Below are 16945 nucleotides of genomic sequence, written 5' to 3'. Positions count from 1 at the left end.
TCTCTGATGAATCCCCTTTCCGATTGTTTGGGGAATACGGAAAAAAGCTTGTCCGGAGAAGAAAAGGTGAGTGCTACCATCAGTCCTGTGTCATGCCAACACTAAAGCATCCTGAGACCCTTCATGTGTGGGGTTGCTTCTCAGCCAAGGGAGTGGGCTCACTCACAATTTTGCCTAAGAGCACAGCCATGAATAAAGAATGGTACCAACACATCCTTCGAGAGCAACTTCTCCCAACCATCCAGGAACAGTTTGCTGACGAACAATACATTTCCAGCATAATGGACCACCTTGCCAAAAGGCAAAAGTGATAACTAAGTGGCTCGGGGAACAAAACATCGATATTTTGGGTCCATGGCCAGGAAACTCCCCAGACCTTAATCCCATTGAGAACTTGTGGTCAATCCTCAGGAGGCGGGTGGACAAACAAAAACCCACAAATTCTGACAAACTCCAAGCATTGATTATGCAAGAATGGGCTGCCATCAGTCAGGATGTGGCCCAGAAGTTAATTGACAGCATGCCAGGGCAGATTGCAGAGGTCTTGAAAAGAAGGGTCAACACTGCCACTATTGACTCTTTGCATCAACTTCATGTAATTGTCAATAAAAGTCTTTGACACTTATGAAATGCTTGGAATTATACTTCAGTATTCCATAGTAACATCTGACAAAAATATCTAAAGACACTGAAGCAGCAAACTTTGTGGAAATTAATATTTGTGTCATTCACAGAACTTTTGGCCACAAGGATATTCATTTCCCCTATTGATAGTGATTTGCACAGAAGAGAAATGGAACTGCAGTCATAAGTGAATCCCGTATTAATAGGCTGTAACGTTTGTGTGGACTAAAGGGCCCTACACACTTCATGCAGCATCATTTTCTCACACAGTTGTAGGTACTTGAGTTTTGGAACAAACTATATACGATGCTCCTTCGCTCTGTTTGCATGAAGTGTGTAGCCTCCTTAAGACGAGTATTATTCCTGAATATTTTTATTTATTATTCATGTTTTTTTCCCTAAAGGAACATTGAGGAAATCCTTGCAGCGAAAGGGGAGAAAGTGAAGAGGGTAGAAGAAGAGGCGGCCTTCGAGATTGTTATAGATGAGTCCGGCAAGGATACAAAACAGACTGCTCAATATGCAAAGAAACCTTCACCAGAGCCTGATGACTCGGGGAAATCATGACTAACTCTCTGTGGGTGTGTGTGCGCGCATACATGCATTTGTCGATGGACTGATCACAACAAGGACACCATTCTCTATGAGGGAGAAATAGCTATTACTAAGTAAATGCAACACTTCTTTTGATATTTCTATTTCCATATTGTTTTCATAAGATGTTGATCATTTCTTATCACACTATTTTATACCAACTGAACACTACTGCCAGAATATTCCTTGGGTTTACACCAATCTTATTACTACTGCACTGATCACAATCAAACAGAAAGGCTGATGCTTGCAATTCATTTTTATTGTAAAGTTGTATGATATAAAGCAGGAAGAATGAACATCCAAAAGCCCATTTAGGGCCATGGCAAACTGCCTATCATAAACCCTCTCCCTCTTCCTCCATGGTGTCCTCCAGCAGCTCATGAAAGCAATGCTGTCAATCCACATGGAAGCAGAACATAGAGTGCTCCTGTAAAACAATTATCCCATCAGGAATGAATCAAACAGTCATTGAACGAATGGGATTCACAGTAATACATTTGTCTGAGAATTTTCAATCATGAACCCCAGTTCTGGAGCCCCTATCCTCTCATCACAAGCCCAAGCACTTACCTCATCTGCTGTTCTGTGTTTTCCTCTTCCTGCCTCCCTCCCTTTCATCCTTTCCTATTGATGCTTCAACAGATAAAGTGACCTAATATGCCACAATCTGTTTCAGGAAAAAAACATCTGAAAGCCCAATCACATGAGGTGAATAATCACATGAGATCAGGAATTGTAGTGTTTGAGTTGAAAGACATTGCATAAATGCACGTCTATCAACACTAATACAGTTGTCTACAGAGAACAGGCGTTGATAGTAAACACTTACCTAATGTAGTCATCCAGCTGTGCTCCTCCTCCAACCCTCCCATCCTTTCCAATTGATGCTTCAGCAGATCTGTTTCTTTGGCTGCTCTTTTCATCTATCTCAGACTTGAACAGGCTTGGAAAGAGGACAAAAGGAAACCAAAGCAACTTTAAAAGAGAAGTAGAAGAGGCAGACTTCGGTTCTTTTTGACATGTCTGTTGGCTCTTTTTCCTGTGCTCTTGGTCTTCTCCTTTTCTGCTCATCCTTAGTTATTTAGATAGTTATTTTGGCCATATGTCCATGGGAATTCTAGTTCAATCTCCTCTCTTTTACTCTTCTAAAATGTTTTCACCTCTTTTTTCTGGGTCTCTGTTTATCTTGCCTCCCCCCTTGTGTTTTCCATTACTTTCTTTTGATCCACTCAGCTCTTTACTGCTAATCTCATTTACCTTTTATCCCATGGTCCTTCCTGATTCTGTCCATCAGAACTTGAATTCTGTATCTTCTACTGACCTCCTGATGAACCACTCTGGTCTCCCTTCCTCCTCTCTCATGTTTCCTCCTCTTCACCCTCATGCCTGGCTTCCTTATAATATTTTCCTCCTTTTGCTTATTTTCTAATTTTCTTTGGTAGTATTTTCTTTTGTCATCTACACAAAAGTTGTCAATGCCTCGTCCGCCTCTTTCTTCTGCTTCTTCCTTGTTCTCCTCTTCGCAGACTGTGCGTGAGCGGTCTCTGGACGCTGCTCCCTCTCTTCCCTCCGCACAGAGGCGTCAGATGTAGACGCTGTGACCTCGTATGCCACCACCTGTTTTGCTCTCTGTGTCTGCCCTTTTTTCTGACACAGCGCACGCCTCTTTTCTCTTTCAATCTGTGCATTCCTCTCTTCTCTCTCATACAGTTTCTCCATCTCCATCTTGAACCTGGCCTCGTGATCTTTTATTTTTTGAAGCTCTGCTCTCTTCTTATCCTCGTCCCGTATCCTTGTCTGCCTTTTCTGTTCCTCCTTCTCTTGTTCCTGCTGTATCTTCAATCTCCTTTTCTGTTCCTCTTTCCTCCTCTTCTCTTCTTTCTCTCGTGCCTTTTGCTGCATCTCCAACACCTTCATTCTCTCCTTTTCCCTGTTCCTCTCCTCCTCCATCCTCTGTTTCTCAATCTTTTTCAACATCTCTGCCCTCTTTTTCTCCATCTTTTTCTCTTCCTCTGCCCTCTTTTTCTCTTCTTTTGCACGGGCCTTCTGTTGCATCTCCTGCTTCTTTCTTTCTTTTTTCTCTTGCTCTTGTCTCTTTTTCTCATGTTCGATCTTTAGTTTCATCTCTGCCTTCTCCCTTTTCCTCTGCTCCTCTAACTTGTTTTTTTCCATATTTTCTGTCCTTTTCCTTTCCTCCTCATTCAATTTCTTCTGTCTCTTTTCCCACTTTTTGAGCTCTTCGTCCCTGTCTTTTTCCTTCCTCCTTTCAATCTTCATCATCTCTTCATTTCTCTTAGCCTCGTCCTTGAAATATTTGATCCTGTCTGCGTAGCTCATGGCATTAAGTTCTTCTTTCCCTCGGCTTGCCATCATAGACAATGCAGTGGCGGTTGCATATCTCCCTTCCATTTTACCACTATCAATCTCCTTCCTGTCCCTTGCACCATAAGGTTCCCTGTGTAGACATCTCTGCTGTTGTCCACTCATGCTCTCCTCACTTTCACTACTCCCCTCCTGACTTGTGACCTCACTCACACTCTGAGACACATCATCCTCAGACGAGCACGAGGGAGTCACAGCCTTCTCAGTGATGACGCGTAGTGCCTTGATGTAGTCAGCTTCTGTGTTCGCCCTGTGAGCGAGCGGGCACAGCTCCTCGTAAATGGACTTCCATGTGAGTGACTCCTCACAAACGTCGTCAGGCAGGTATAGATCAGATGATTGCCTCTTGAGCACATTCACAACGTCTGCCAGGTCCTGCTGGGTGTCCCCCTGAGTGTCCTCTCGGGCGGCCACTGGCGTGGCGTCTGGGCTGGCCGGGCGCTCGGGGGCTGTGGCAGGGGTATTGGATTGTTTTACTGCAGAGGAGCAGAAGGCCTCAGTGTCATCGTTCTTGTCATCGTTGTTTACCCTTTTCTTCAGAATCTCTTCCTTTCTCTTTTGGGCCATCCTCTCTTTCAGCTGTGCTTTATACATATTGGCAATTTCTGCGCCTCTCCGTTGAACTTCCTCAGACAATTCCTCAGGCGATGCAATCTCTGGCCTGTTGACCTCATCCTTAACCTTTTCCTGGCCAGTCAATGAGGACCTGGGGTGGACGTGCGGATGGGTCTGTCTCATCCGGGCAGGAGGGCCGGAAGCCAGGGGGTGGGATGGGACAGCAAATCGGTGTGAAGCGTGTGGGTGTGACGTCTTGAACTGAGAAGGAGGCCATTTATCAGGTGAGGTGCAGCTCTGTGTGTCCAGAGGGGGAAAGATTGAGTGTTTCTTAGATGGGTCCTTCTGGGTGCCGGCAGCATGCTGGTCAGGCTCCGATTGGCTGTTGGCGAGGTACCTATGGAGGTTGTACCAGGGGAAAGCTGGCAGTGTCGGGGAGACGGGACAAAGAATGGAGGAGGTGGAGCGCTGCTTGATCACCCCTTTATCCACCCCAATCTGTATGATGACAGACACATTTGTATTACTTAAAAGCTTGATGGTGATTGTTATTACCATCTTAAAACAATTACATGTGTATGGGTAATAAATATCATAGAGAAAACATGTTTTATGACTGTATATTAGCCTATTAGGAAAATGAACTTTTGGAATCATTCCAATTCAGAAATTCTTCCATTCTTTTTCAACTTTTGTCTAAGAATGCAGACCTTCCTAAGAATACTACCATTGCAGAATGCAGATCTTCTTAATAATACTACCAGTGCACAATGCAGACCTTCTTAAGAATACTACCAGTGCAGAATGTAGACCTTCCTAAGAATACTACCAGTGCAGAATGCAGACCTTCCTGAGAATACTACCAGTGCAGAATGCAGACCTTCCTCTGAATACTTCCAGTGTTCCGTTTTTTTCTTGCCTTCTTATTTCACTATTCTATCTATTTAGATCTCATTTCTGTGTATCAGGATTGGGAACATCTAAAGCAACTACAGTATATATACTAATATGAAAGTCTGATTAAAGAAAACTTCTCTTGTTACCTCCTCCAAGAGTTGGTGCAGCCTAAATATTTCTCCATACAGCGCCTTAATCTCCCTTATGTTTCCTCGCTCAGTTCTCCATGTCTCTCTAGCCAATCTCCAATGGGCGAGGTCAAGGTCATGGATATCCTCCCGCATGCCTAGTTCAACCTGGGTTCCCTTCTCATTTAGCCTCTTCTTTTTCCTCTTCTTCTGGGTTAGAATCGGTGTTATCCTTGCCCTGCCTACACACCTTTAGGGCAGTAGGGATATTGAGAATAGAACATGGTATATTTTATTTTACTCATTGGATTATTATGTGCCTTCCATTGTATTTCATTGATATACAATATCAATAAGGTATAATGTTGACACTAGATCAAGCCGTAGTTAGTACAAAGTTTACACTGATTGGCCATACATGATTAGTCTGGACCACTTTAGTGGGTCGTAGATTTAGCCTGCAGATGGGACTTACATTAAGGCTGGGGAGTTGTGAGGAGTTGTGAGGCTGGTGTGTTCTGGGCCTGTGGAGTTCAGTAGTTTCTGTGCAGAAATCGTCCTGTGCAGTCCGCTTTGCCCATGGCTAGAAATGAAAATGATGACAAACATGCAGTCAGTAATGAGGTTATCGTGATACAAGTTTGTTATTTTCAATCCTAGAAAAGCTCATAGGTCTATATGTCAAAGTGATGATTTTAAATCACTGGAGTTTTGACTATGAGGGTGGTGAGAGAAAAGAGATTCTAACCATTCTTATGATGATCCTTGGGAAGGAGAACTTTCCCATAGTTCCTTCAATTACAGTAATCCTGAAAAAGATACAATATGGCTTCAAAATATTATTATTTAAATCATCTAAATTAAACTGTGTCACAAAGTAGGCCTATTCACACTAAATCACAAGTGGTCACAACTACTTACCAATCACTTAAAAAATAACCATCCAAAATATAGAAATGATTTTGACCCTGAATTGAACTTGTAAATGTTGCTGTAATGTGACAGTAACGCTATGTCAAACCATTTAGGCTGTCATCATAACAGTAAATACAATCATTTATGACATCACAATTGTGATGTAATGTGGTGCCATGGGAGACCACCCCCACCCTGACAGACAGCAAACACCAGAGCCACATAGGCCTGTTAACCAATTTATCCACTTCTATGTTTGAAATACAGTATATTTAGTACTAGTAAGCTCATAAACATGGTAAAAACCACACTGTAGCAATGTGTATCACTTCACAGCTACTGTCCATGATGCATCATGAGTGGTTGTCCTCTGATGGGACACTATTCCCTACATAGTGTACTACTTTTGACCATGGTTGATAATGTACTTTATAGGGTTGATTTGGGATGCACATAGGACTATGTAAAAAGTACCTTTGTTCGTCCTCACAATCAATTTTGCGTTGACATTAAATCATTTTTGCTAAGTGAAAATTATGGGACAACAAGAAAGAAATGTATTCATAATAAAAACTGTACATCATTTTTTACATTTTTGCAGAAGAGGTCTTAGTCGCACAATTACACATCAGTTTAGTGCAGTACTTCTCAAGTGAATGATAGGAAACACTTCATTGAAGAATCCCGTCCATAGTTCCCACCCCTACTGTGAACCAATCACTGATGAAGTGGTGTAGACTTCGACTATCAAACTCTGACTTGCCTCAACAAAAAAAAATTGGTGCACGCGAACAGCTGAAAAAAACCTACCGAACACCAAAATGAACAAAAACTTCACAAAATGTATAAGCTGAAACTGTTTCGACTGGGAAGCATGTGACAGCCTTATAAGGAAGGTGGACGAGCAAAATCCACCATCGTAGTACGGATGAAGCCTGAGCTGGTATGTGAAGCTAACTGAAGCTGGCTAGATTTAATAGACCCTGAGTAGATCTAGCTTGCTTCTTGCTATACCACTCTGGGAAGACCCTGGACTTACGACATGGGCTCTATGCTACATTATGGACAGTACTGTTCACTACTCTATACTATGGATGCACATGACCACTGTCTATACTGCACTATACATGAACACTAACACTGTCTACATGGTTTCCCACAGCAGATATTTATTTTATGTCAATGGGGAGCCCACCATCATAGCCAAGATCCACAACAAGATATCAGAGATGGGCCAGAGAACACATAGGACTGAACTAACCATCCAGAAAGTCTGACCGCTCTACAACTGTGGCTGTATGACATGCCATACTCTTTTTGACCAGACGGCATCAGATAGATGGCCTACACATACTAAGACAGAGGAGCGCTGTTTTGCTGTCTCAGATGCTTTGTCTGAGGTTGATGTGTCTTTCTGTCAATAATGTACAACTGCAGCCCACATTTCGGGGTGTTCCTGCATGAGGGCATTCCTGCATCTGCTACATTATGCACAGTACTGCTCACTATATGCCATGTATGCACATTAACACTGTCCATACTGCACAGTCTGTTGTTGAGGTTGATGACCTAAAAACAAGTGGTCACACCTGCATCTGTTCTGGTGACACAGGAGTTTGAAGTGGAGGGAGTACAGGGCTTAGCATGTCCCTCAAGGAGGCTAAAAAAAGATTTTGACTTGGAAAAGTTGAATATTTTCAGGAATTGGGTAATTGGTTAAGGGAGGAGGATTGGAGGGAAAGAGAGAGGAGGTTGAATAGACTGAGGGAGGCAGAGTATGGGTTTGTATCTGTTGAAGATAGCAATGACAAGGGAGAGGGTATGACGAGGAAGATTGGTATCAAGTTCAAACAGAGTGGGCCGGACACCAGTTTGAGTTCTGGAGGTGAAATGGAAGGGGTAGAAGGTGTTGTGGAAGTTGGGTGGAAAAGATGGTGGGTGCTGTTGAGTCGGTGAAGGTAACCCTGAGTGGAGGTGTCTGGTGCGAGAGAGGCAGGTTTAGGTGGCCAGGGTCATTGTAGTGGAGAAGATGTTGTATGCAGAGGAAGTGGAGGGTTGATGAAGGCTGAGGGATTCTGAGAGGATCCCTGTGAATAGTAGATCTTTGCCAGAACAGAGGGATAGGCCAATGAGTGATATATGTTTCAGTGAGGTTGACTTAGCATTCATAGCAATTGTTATCAGCTGTACCGCAGAGATGACACGTAAGTCATAGAAAATAGATGTTGTGGTGGCAGCTGCAGAGAAGTACTTGGGGGTACGAGATTCGATTTCAGAAGAGTTACAGGGTGTGTTGAGTAGTAGTGTCTTGCCCTCTCGGGTCGTTGGCCTGGGGTAGGATAAGACAGGGTTAAAGTAGTGGAATAAGGTGATGGGTTTTAATGAGTGTAGGGTTAGTTAGTAGGGTCATTAAATATATATTTGTATGGATTTTTCACGTTTCCCCTTATACCATTTTGTATAACAGAGTGTAATGGATTCATACAATAGTTCAGTAGAGGGCGATAATTCAACATATTGGATGTCAACCATCTTTAAACCTCACCGAAGAAGAAGGAGAAGAAGAAGAAGAAGAAGGAGAATGCACCTGCTATTTTGTGATTGCTGCCCTGCCCACTATTTGACTGGAAGGAGAGCTATTGCACACATTTGTTTGTGAGGTTTCTTTGATTGTTTTCTTTTTTTCCAAATCTTTGGGGACAATTGTTGCTGCAACATGGTTTGGTTTCTGATTCTCATCTGGTTTGTCCAAGGTAGGACCAGCTATATTTTTTTTGTGACATCCTGCTTTTGAGTGTTTTCCATTTGATGTAGGGCAGGTGAATCGGTTCTTCATGTTATGTAACATGTATTATGTTACCTTTGTGTATTTCAGTGGGCAGTGTTCCGATCACCAATTTCACAAATGCTACTACTTCAAATGCTACTATCCCTGCCACAGGTAGGCAGGCCTGCATTTGGGACCAGTCATTTTGTTAGGTGATAGGCTGAAAGCTAGGCCTGTTATCTGTTTTCCATGTTTTTATTTAATGTAGGCCAGCTGTACTGCAAAACTGTTATTGTACTGTTCCACTTTGTAATATTTTATTTCTGTGTTTCAGTGGACAATTCTAAAAACCCCATCAACAATTCTACAAATGTGGCTTTCTCTGCCACAGGTAGGCCTATACTGTGATTTTCAAGTCAGTCACTTGGGATGATGGGGCCCAAAGAAACAATTCAATCTGTTGTCTTCAAGTGTATGGCTTGTCTATCAATAAACATAATGATATTACAAAATTAGTTTGTTCACAATTCCTTTTAGGTTCTACTGCCTCAATGGGGACACGCCACAAACAAAATGATTGGGTTAAAACGCCTGAAACTAGAGAAGGTAACGCATTCATTAGATGAAGCACACAATCCTGGACCTCTACCATGAGGTCTGGACTTTAATGGCACTGGAGGTAGTGACTTGTAACTAGTACATGTCAGTGTGGTTGTTTCAGACCCTCTCTCTCTGTTACAGAGGACCTACAGTTTGACCTTGCTATCACGGAGGGAGACATTCTGGTTTCGGTGAGTCTATTATCCTTGCTTTCTGTCCTGTTACTGCATCTTTTAGGCTGATGAATCAGATTGATACCACCTTCTGGTATACACAGTCTGAACCTAATGACTGCAAAATCATTCATGCCAGATTGTTGAACAGAATTACATTTGAACTTGCTCTACCGGATGTCCATGGTGTTGGTCCTTCAGATGGTTGAAATTTGAGCCAATATATCCACAGGAAAATATACAATGCATGCATACTAACTGAAGTGCCAGGTGATAGAAATTTCAACTTCAGTACCGCCACTCTAAAAAGTTGTGTTAACAGTACTTTCCTGTGGATTTTTTTAACCATCTGAAGGATCAACACCACGGACCACCGGTAGAGTAAGTTTCAATGTCATTTCATTCAACATTCTGTCTTGTAAAGAAACCTTAAACAATTTTGCAGTCATTAGTTTCAGTCTGTGTATACCAGAAGCTGGTACAGTGCCTTCCGAAAGCATCATACCCCTTGACTTATTTCACATTTTGTTACAGCCTGAATTCAAAATGGATAAAATACAAATTCAAACCCATCTACACAAAATACCCCATAATGACAGTGAAAATGTTTTAGAAATGTTTGCTAGTTTATTGAAAATGAAATGCAGAAATATCTCAACTATTCGCATCCCAGAGTGAATACTTTGTAGAAGCACCTTTGGCATCGATTACAGCTGTGAGTCTCTCTGGGTAAGTCTAAGAGCTTTCCACATCTGGATTGTGTAACTTCTCAAAATTATTCAAGCTGTCAAATTGGTTGTTGATCACTACTAAACAACCATGTTCAGGTCTTGCCGTAGATTTGTCAATACTGTAACTCGGCCACTCTGGAACATTCTGTCTTCATGGTAAGCAACTCCAGTGCAGATTTGCCCTTGTGTTTTAGATTATTGTCCTGCAGAAAGGTGAATTATGCTCCCAGTGTCTGGTAGAAAGCAGACCTAAGCCAGGATTTCCTCTAGGATCTTGCTTGTGCTTAGCTCATTCCGTTTCTTTTTTTATCCTGAAACTCCCCAGTCCACAACGATTACAAGCATACCCATAACATGATGCATCCACCACTATGCTTGAAAATATGAAGTGGTACTCGGTAATCTTTTGGATTCGCCTGTCATTACACTTTGTATTCAGCACAAAAAGGTAATTGCTTTGCCACGTTTTCTGCAGTATTACTTTAGTGCCTTGATGCCATCAGGATGCATGTTTTGGAATAATTTTATTCTGTACAGGCTTCCTTTTCACTGTCAATCAGGTTAGTATTGTAGAGTAACTAAAATGTTGTTCCATTCTCAGTTTTCTCCTATCACAGCCATTAAAGGCTAACTGTTTTAAAGTCACCATTGGGCTCATGGTGAAATCCCTGAGCGGTTTCCTTCTTCTCTGGCAACTTACTTCGGAAAGACACCTGTATCTTTGTATGGACTGGGTGTATTGAAACACCATCCAAAGTGTAATTATTAACTTCACCACGCTCGAAGGGATATTCAATGTCTGCTTTTTTACCCATCTACCAATAGGTGCCTTATGCAAGTTATTTGAAAACCAATAGGTTGCTGTAGTTAAATCTGTTTGAAATTCACTGCTTGTTCGAGACCTTACAGATAATTGTATGTGTGGGTTCCAGAGATGAGGTAGTCATTCAAAATTCATGTTAAACACTATTGCACAGTGAGTCACGCAAATAATAGATTTATTGTGTGACGACAATCTCAATTTAAATCGTAGTGGGCGTTGCCAATGGCACGGTTTTAGTTTATTTTTGGTGATTTAATTTATTTTTCTTCTAAAGGATCTTAAAATATATATATATATATATAGTTTACAAAACATTAGGAACACCTAATATTGAGTTGCACCCCCCTTTGCCCTCAGAGAAGCCTCAATTTCAGGGCATGGACTCTACAAGGTGTCAAGCATTCCACAGGAATGCTGGCCCAATGATTTCCTCAATGCTTGCCACCATTGTGCCCAGTTGGCTGGTAGTGGATCTCTAATCCGAAATAGCTCGTTCCATCTCATCCCACAGATGCTTCATTGGATTGAGATCTGGTGACTGGGCAGGCCACTGCACTAAGCTGAATTCACTGTAATCTTCGCGGAACCATTCCTGGACAATCCTAGCCTTGTGGCATGGGGCATTATCCTGCTGAAAAAATCAATTCACAGATGGATACACTGCTGCCATGAAGGGATGCACCTAATTTTCAATTATGTTCAGACATTCAAACGTTGCTTAACTTTTATCATGGGGCCCAACGTGTGCCATGAAAAGGCACCCCACAGCATCACACCATTACAAATACACCATGACAGCGCAATACACAAGGGGTGGAACAGTGGCAAAGGTACCCACAGGACAAACAGAATAATATTAGTCTGAGGAGAGATTAAATGGCATAAATACAACAAAAATAATTCTAAACACACCTTTAGTTTACAAAGTTAAACAGATGTATTTTTTCTTCATAATAAGCAGGAGTAATTTTCTTAAATCAGAATGACAGCAGACTGTACTTCTATCCATTTCACTAAAGACTAACAGAAACAAAAGACAAATTTAACTAGAATGGCTTGTGTTTGCCTGCAATGTTGACAAATATCATGATGGATGCATGTGGTTTTCTTCATACCCTAGTCCTCCCATCAGCGTGAAATTGCAAAAAAAAACGGGATTCATCAGACCAGACGTTTTTCCAATTCTCCTGTGTCCAGTGTTTCATTAGTCCACTGCAACAATTGTTTTTGCTGAAAGAAGTGGAACTCTGTAAGGTTGTCGGCTGCCATTCCCCATTTGTGTCAAGGTTCTACGAGTTGAGCATTTTTTGGGTCTTTGGGCACAAATGTTTTACTGGACTGTCAATTGACTATAACTGTAGCCCGTCTGTTGCTCTGCACAATTCGTGTCACCCATTTTAGACCACTGGACTGCCATTGGCTGGATGTCCTTTGGGTGGTGGACCATTCTTCACACGCGGGAAACTGAGTGTGAAATAGCCAGCAACGTTGCAGTTCTTGACACACTCAAACTGGTGAACCTGGTACCTACCATACCCTGATCAAAGGTACTTAAATATTTTGTCCTGCCCATTCACCCTCTGAATGGCATATATACATGATCCATGTTGCAAGGCTTAACAATCCTCCTTTAACCGGTCTCTTCATATACACTGATTGAACAGGTGACCTCAATAAGGATCATAGCATTCACCTGGTCAGTCTGTCATGGAAAGTACACTGTATATTGCTCCAATCTTCTTTTTTTTGTTCTACATACTTAGTCTGGTTTTAGTCATTTAAGTTAATACTGAAATAGTTTTACCATTTTAGAATTTAAAAACATTCAAAGGGGGAAATGCAGAAATAACAATTTAATTAATCTGAGGCCTATACTCTCTAGCGACAGCTGGATTTAAGACTAGGTGTTTTGTCCTACAGGAAGACCGATTAGCTGTGAAGTCACTTTGGCCTGAGAATGAAGGCGTCACTTCTATCCCCTACAAGATCAACGATTATCTGAGTGAGTGTCGAATACAGTAGGAGAGATGAACACTGTAACACTAGATGTTTTCTAATATAGTGAGAATGATATGCACCGTCTAATGGTAGATTGTCTCTGATCCACACAGTGGACAGAAAGGAAACTATACTAGCAGCGTTCAAGATGATTTCAGACCAGACGTGTATCCTCTTCCACGAATACACCAATGAGATGAACTACATCGAGTTCATCTCTGGGACAGGGTGAGTCCAAAGTGGGCACATTAACACATTCTCTCCTTCCCAGCAGTTTACAGTTAACTCACAACCTCTCCTTCCTTTTCCTGTGTTCAATCCTTTATTTTTCTCTCTTCCTGTCATATCCCCTCTTTCTCCTCCATTTCTCTCCTCCCGCTTCTCTCACCTTTTATCTTTCTTCATTTAACTCTAGCTGTGCGTCGTATGTAGGTTTTCAGGGCGGGGCCCAGTCTCTGTACTTCGGTAGAGCCTGTAGCGTGGGGAACCTGTGTCATGAGCTGATGCATGCACTGGGCCTGCACCACGAGCACACACGGCCAGACCGTGACCAATACGTCACCATACAGTGGGACAATGTGGTCCCAGGTAACTCACAACATACTAAACCACCTCACGGGCATTGCATGTGGATCAGGGGCAGGGCTGGTCAATTTGTCCCATGGAAGAGCTGCAGTGTGCAGGCTTTTGTACCAACACTAACATACCAGATTCAGCTTTTTGTGGTCTGGAGTGAAGACCGTATAGAATAACTATTGACATTTAGTATTTTATTAGGTACTGCCTAAGCAGCAGCTACTCTTCCTGGGGTCCACACAACATGAAACGCTATATAACATTTAATAGACAGTACAGCACAAGGACAGAACAACATTAGTTTAAAAGAAGTATAGTCTTTCATACATTTATGCCTTAACGTTCCATTTATCATGTACTTATTAAAACGGAAATAGTGCAGCCATTCATTCCCCCATCCATTGCAACCCTTTTCTCTACTGTTGTAATTGCTTTGTCTAAGCAGGTCCTGATAGCCTAATATCATAGCAGCCTTGAATCCTGCTATCCTAATCTCACAGCACCAGTTCTGTAAACACCAGTGTTCTTCAGTTTGAGACCAATACTATGCAGAACTATGGATTTTATAGACTCATTTCCAATGATGTAGAATTTAACTGAATTTGTTAACTCCTGCGAATTTCCCCTGGCGTGACTGCAGCAACCTTGTTCACTAAATTTACCTGACGCGAATAACTCTACATTGTCATCTACAGTTACCACCTGTAATGGGTATCCTGGTGTAAAATATACCTTTTACAGTTGCCACCCGTAATGGGTATCCTGGGATAACATGTAAGCTCGTTTGAGGGCAGTTTTGTTACATTACCACCCGCAATGGGTTTCATTAGGTAAGATTAAATATTCATTCCTTGAATCCTGTAGAGTTTCCTCCTGCTAGAGGTTCAACTTAATGGTTTCCATCTCAACTTGTCTACATTTCCATTTTCATTCCCGTATATCACATTCACACCCAGCAGTGTCCGCCAGTCACATCTGCCTCTTGTAACTCTTTTAACTTCCAGGAAAAGAAGATAACTTTAAGGTGAAGAAAGGAGACACTCAGGACCTGCCCTATGACTACGACTCCATAATGCACTACGGAACGTCAGTCACACTCCTCTCCTCCTTATTCCCACTAAAGTCCTAATTTTACTCACCTTGTTTTTAAACTGCTGGCAATAAGTAAATATTAGTTTTACTGGGCCTGTGTACAGTATCCAGCTCCAGTAACATTTCCCCGTGCGTACCCAATGGTTCCCTATTTAGGTCACTTTTTTACCTGGGCTCTGGTCAAACTATGTGCACTATATTGGGAATAGGGTGGCATTGTGACGCAGTCCTTGTGTTAAAGTAGCAAGTCCTCTAATCCCCCATTGCTGGGTTTCTCCTGGCAGATACTACTTCTCATCAAACCGGAACCCCACTATTGGCTCCAAGAAGAGTGGAGTCCAGATTGGACAGAGAAATCACCTGAGCCCCCTGGACATAACACGCCTTAACAAACTCTATCAATGTGGTAAAGACACGCACACACAGAGACAGGAAAAATATCAGAGTTGGGCTGCCTTTTTAAATGCAGTCATTCTCGTGCTGTATTCTAACCATGTTCATGTCCTGTCTTTCACAGAATAACAATGCACAGTTTAGCATTTATTACACCATCGAAGATTTCAACACCGCTGCTGTCGACTGAAGATTCCAACACAAATGGCACTGACATTTTAACTTCTCAACAATGAATAAGTTGAACTAGTCCCTTAAAGCTTTCTGATGTATTATACGTGTGTTCAGCAGCAGGCAGTAGTTTAATTTGTCCTGTGTGCTCTTGCTGCCTTGAATTAGGCCTATTCCACTTCACTTGTCTTGGAAATAAATAAAATGACCTCGACTGAAAAGAATCCAGTCAGTGTGATGTTTCTTGCAGTGTTCTATTTCATTCTATAATGGACCTTCTCAGCTATGCTCATCATACATCCCAAGGTGGGATCAGAGATGAAGTAGATCTAGCACAGCAGGAGAGACGACTTAAATGAATGGTGATTAAGGTATAAAACTTGGCTGACTAGCTAGGCAACAAATGATTTAAAAACGATGACGCTGTAACACAGGACTTAGACAGCAGGGATCATAGACTCACCAAAATCAGAATGTCGCCCTCTGGAAGGGTGTACTACGAAACAGGTTTGAGTTGACGAGAACTTTGGTAAACTCTTGAGCTTAATTCAGGATCACCGGTACCATGAACGTGGCCCACCTTTTAGCAAGGAATACTTAACAAATATACATAAAGATGTATACACACACTACCGTTCAAAAGTTTGCGGTCACTTAGAAATATCCTTGTTTTTGACAGCCTTTTTTGTCCATTAAAATTAAGTGATCAGAAATAGTGTAGACAATGTTGTAAATAACTATTGTAGTTGGAAAGGGTAGGTTTTTAGTGGAATATCTACAGTTGAAGTCGGAAGTTTACATACGCCTTAGCCAAATACATTTAAACTCTGTTTTAAACAATTCCTGACATTTAATCCTAGTAAAAATTTCTTGTTTTAGGTTAGTTAGGATCAGTGTGACAGGTTAAAGGAAATACTAATAGCCTGTTATACATTAAAAAGTATTAGTAAATTCATATGTGAGTATCTTAAAACATCTAAGGTTAAGAAGATCATGCATTCAGTATTAGTTGATAGATTGATAACATTTATATAATTGTTAAAATCCGTCAAGCATACAAAGGGTACGAATTGTGAGAGGAATGTGTAAACGTTATGTTGATTACTTTATGTTGTCGTGGGTAAAAGTGTTAATCTGTGATCTACTAAATGCTCTTAATCTATGAGCCTGAGATCGATTGCTCTGGTCTCCACTCAAGTTCACGGAGAATTCGCGGTCTTTTTCTCATTGCACTAAAAGTTCTCAATGAGTAAACATTAACCTATCACTCTCGTGATTCTTTCTCCTCTTTTTCAGGTACGTTATTGATGATAAAAAAGAGTAATTTAAATGTAATAACTCGCTAACATGTCAAGAGTGTTTAAGGTTTGTCTTAGTAACATATTGAGGAAGTTAGTTAAGTTTGCAGAGAGAAATATGAGCCCTGCTCGGTTGCAGCGAAGAATAGCTTCGTACTGCTAGGTACTGCTACGTAGCTGCCATTTCATGTCGATTGTGATTGAACATGTGCGTTGTTAATAAGA

At 41.6% G+C, this 16945-nt stretch overlaps 2 protein-coding genes and 1 long non-coding RNA gene across 3 annotated transcripts; 1 reads left to right on the top strand and 2 right to left on the bottom strand.

The window, feature by feature from the left end:
- Positions 1-1308: 1308 nt before the first annotated feature.
- LOC129836037 (uncharacterized) lies at positions 1309-2360 on the bottom strand. Its single transcript, XR_008756600.1, has 3 exons — positions 2051-2360; positions 1792-1888; positions 1309-1648 (listed from the first exon to the last, which is right to left on the bottom strand). It is a non-coding gene; the product is annotated as an uncharacterized LOC129836037 (long non-coding RNA).
- Positions 2361-2378: 18 nt separating this feature from the next.
- Positions 2379-5393, bottom strand: LOC129836036 (golgin subfamily A member 6-like protein 25). Its single transcript, XM_055901782.1, has 2 exons — positions 5202-5393; positions 2379-4656 (listed from the first exon to the last, which is right to left on the bottom strand). The coding sequence occupies exons 1-2, from the start codon at positions 5337-5339 to the stop codon at positions 2680-2682; spliced, it is 2115 nt and encodes a 704-aa protein (XP_055757757.1). The 5' UTR covers positions 5340-5393; the 3' UTR covers positions 2379-2679.
- A 3317-nt stretch (positions 5394-8710) lies between these two features.
- On the top strand, positions 8711-15646 carry LOC129836193 (astacin-like metalloprotease toxin 5). Its single transcript, XM_055902046.1, has 11 exons — positions 8711-8851; positions 8974-9039; positions 9200-9256; positions 9403-9471; positions 9607-9656; positions 13113-13194; positions 13304-13418; positions 13606-13778; positions 14771-14852; positions 15143-15264; positions 15376-15646. Exons 1-11 carry the CDS (start codon positions 8815-8817, stop codon positions 15378-15380), a joined length of 858 nt encoding a protein of 285 aa, XP_055758021.1. The 5' UTR covers positions 8711-8814; the 3' UTR covers positions 15381-15646.
- Positions 15647-16945: the final 1299 nt, after the last annotated feature.

The sequence above is a fragment of the Salvelinus fontinalis genome, chromosome 37 (assembly GCF_029448725.1).
Source record: "Salvelinus fontinalis isolate EN_2023a chromosome 37, ASM2944872v1, whole genome shotgun sequence".
Taxonomy (NCBI): domain Eukaryota; kingdom Metazoa; phylum Chordata; class Actinopteri; order Salmoniformes; family Salmonidae; genus Salvelinus; species Salvelinus fontinalis.
The sequence above is the reverse complement of the archived record's forward strand: the minus strand, read 5'-3'. Positions and strand labels throughout refer to the sequence as shown.